At 70.3% G+C, this 279-nt stretch overlaps 1 protein-coding gene across 3 annotated transcripts in view; it reads right to left on the bottom strand.

Annotated features, from left to right (window-relative positions):
• The window catches only part of Ppp1r7 (protein phosphatase 1 regulatory subunit 7), a 17,678-nt gene extending 17,425 nt beyond the window's left edge, over positions 1 to 253 (bottom strand). Inside the window, exon 1 of one of the 3 annotated variants that reach the window (XM_019204935.2) lies at positions 105 to 253. In XM_019204935.2, coding sequence (XP_019060480.1) covers positions 105 to 156 — 52 coding nt within the window. In that variant the 5' untranslated portion in view covers positions 157 to 253. The remainder of the gene's footprint in view (positions 1 to 104) is intronic. The other 2 variants (XM_019204934.2, XM_010606634.2) reach the window with 2 other exon arrangements.
• Positions 254 to 279: the final 26 nt, after the last annotated feature.

Below are 279 nucleotides of genomic sequence, written 5' to 3'. Positions count from 1 at the left end.
GCCGCCGTGGTCGGAGGCGGGATGCCGAGGTCCTCCCGGGCAAGGGTCCGTGCGGGCCTGCTGATCCCATCCGCCACTCCCGGGCGCCCGCACGGGCCGCTCACCCTCCATCATCTCCTGCGACTGTTGCTGCCCCGAGCCGCGCTCCGCCGCCATATTGGCTGCTCTTCCCCTTTCCGGAATGTCGCCTCACGGCCCTCAACCAATCAGATCTCCCGGCTCCGAGACGGTCAGCCAATGGAGTTCCGCGCAGCCGGGCCGCAGCGCCTGCAGAAGGCA

The sequence above is a fragment of the Fukomys damarensis genome, unplaced genomic scaffold, assembly GCF_012274545.1.
Source record: "Fukomys damarensis isolate Sample0158 unplaced genomic scaffold, DMR_v1.0_HiC HiC_scaffold_16, whole genome shotgun sequence".
Taxonomy (NCBI): Eukaryota; Metazoa; Chordata; class Mammalia; order Rodentia; family Bathyergidae; genus Fukomys; species Fukomys damarensis.
The sequence above is the reverse complement of the archived record's forward strand: the minus strand, read 5'-3'. Positions and strand labels throughout refer to the sequence as shown.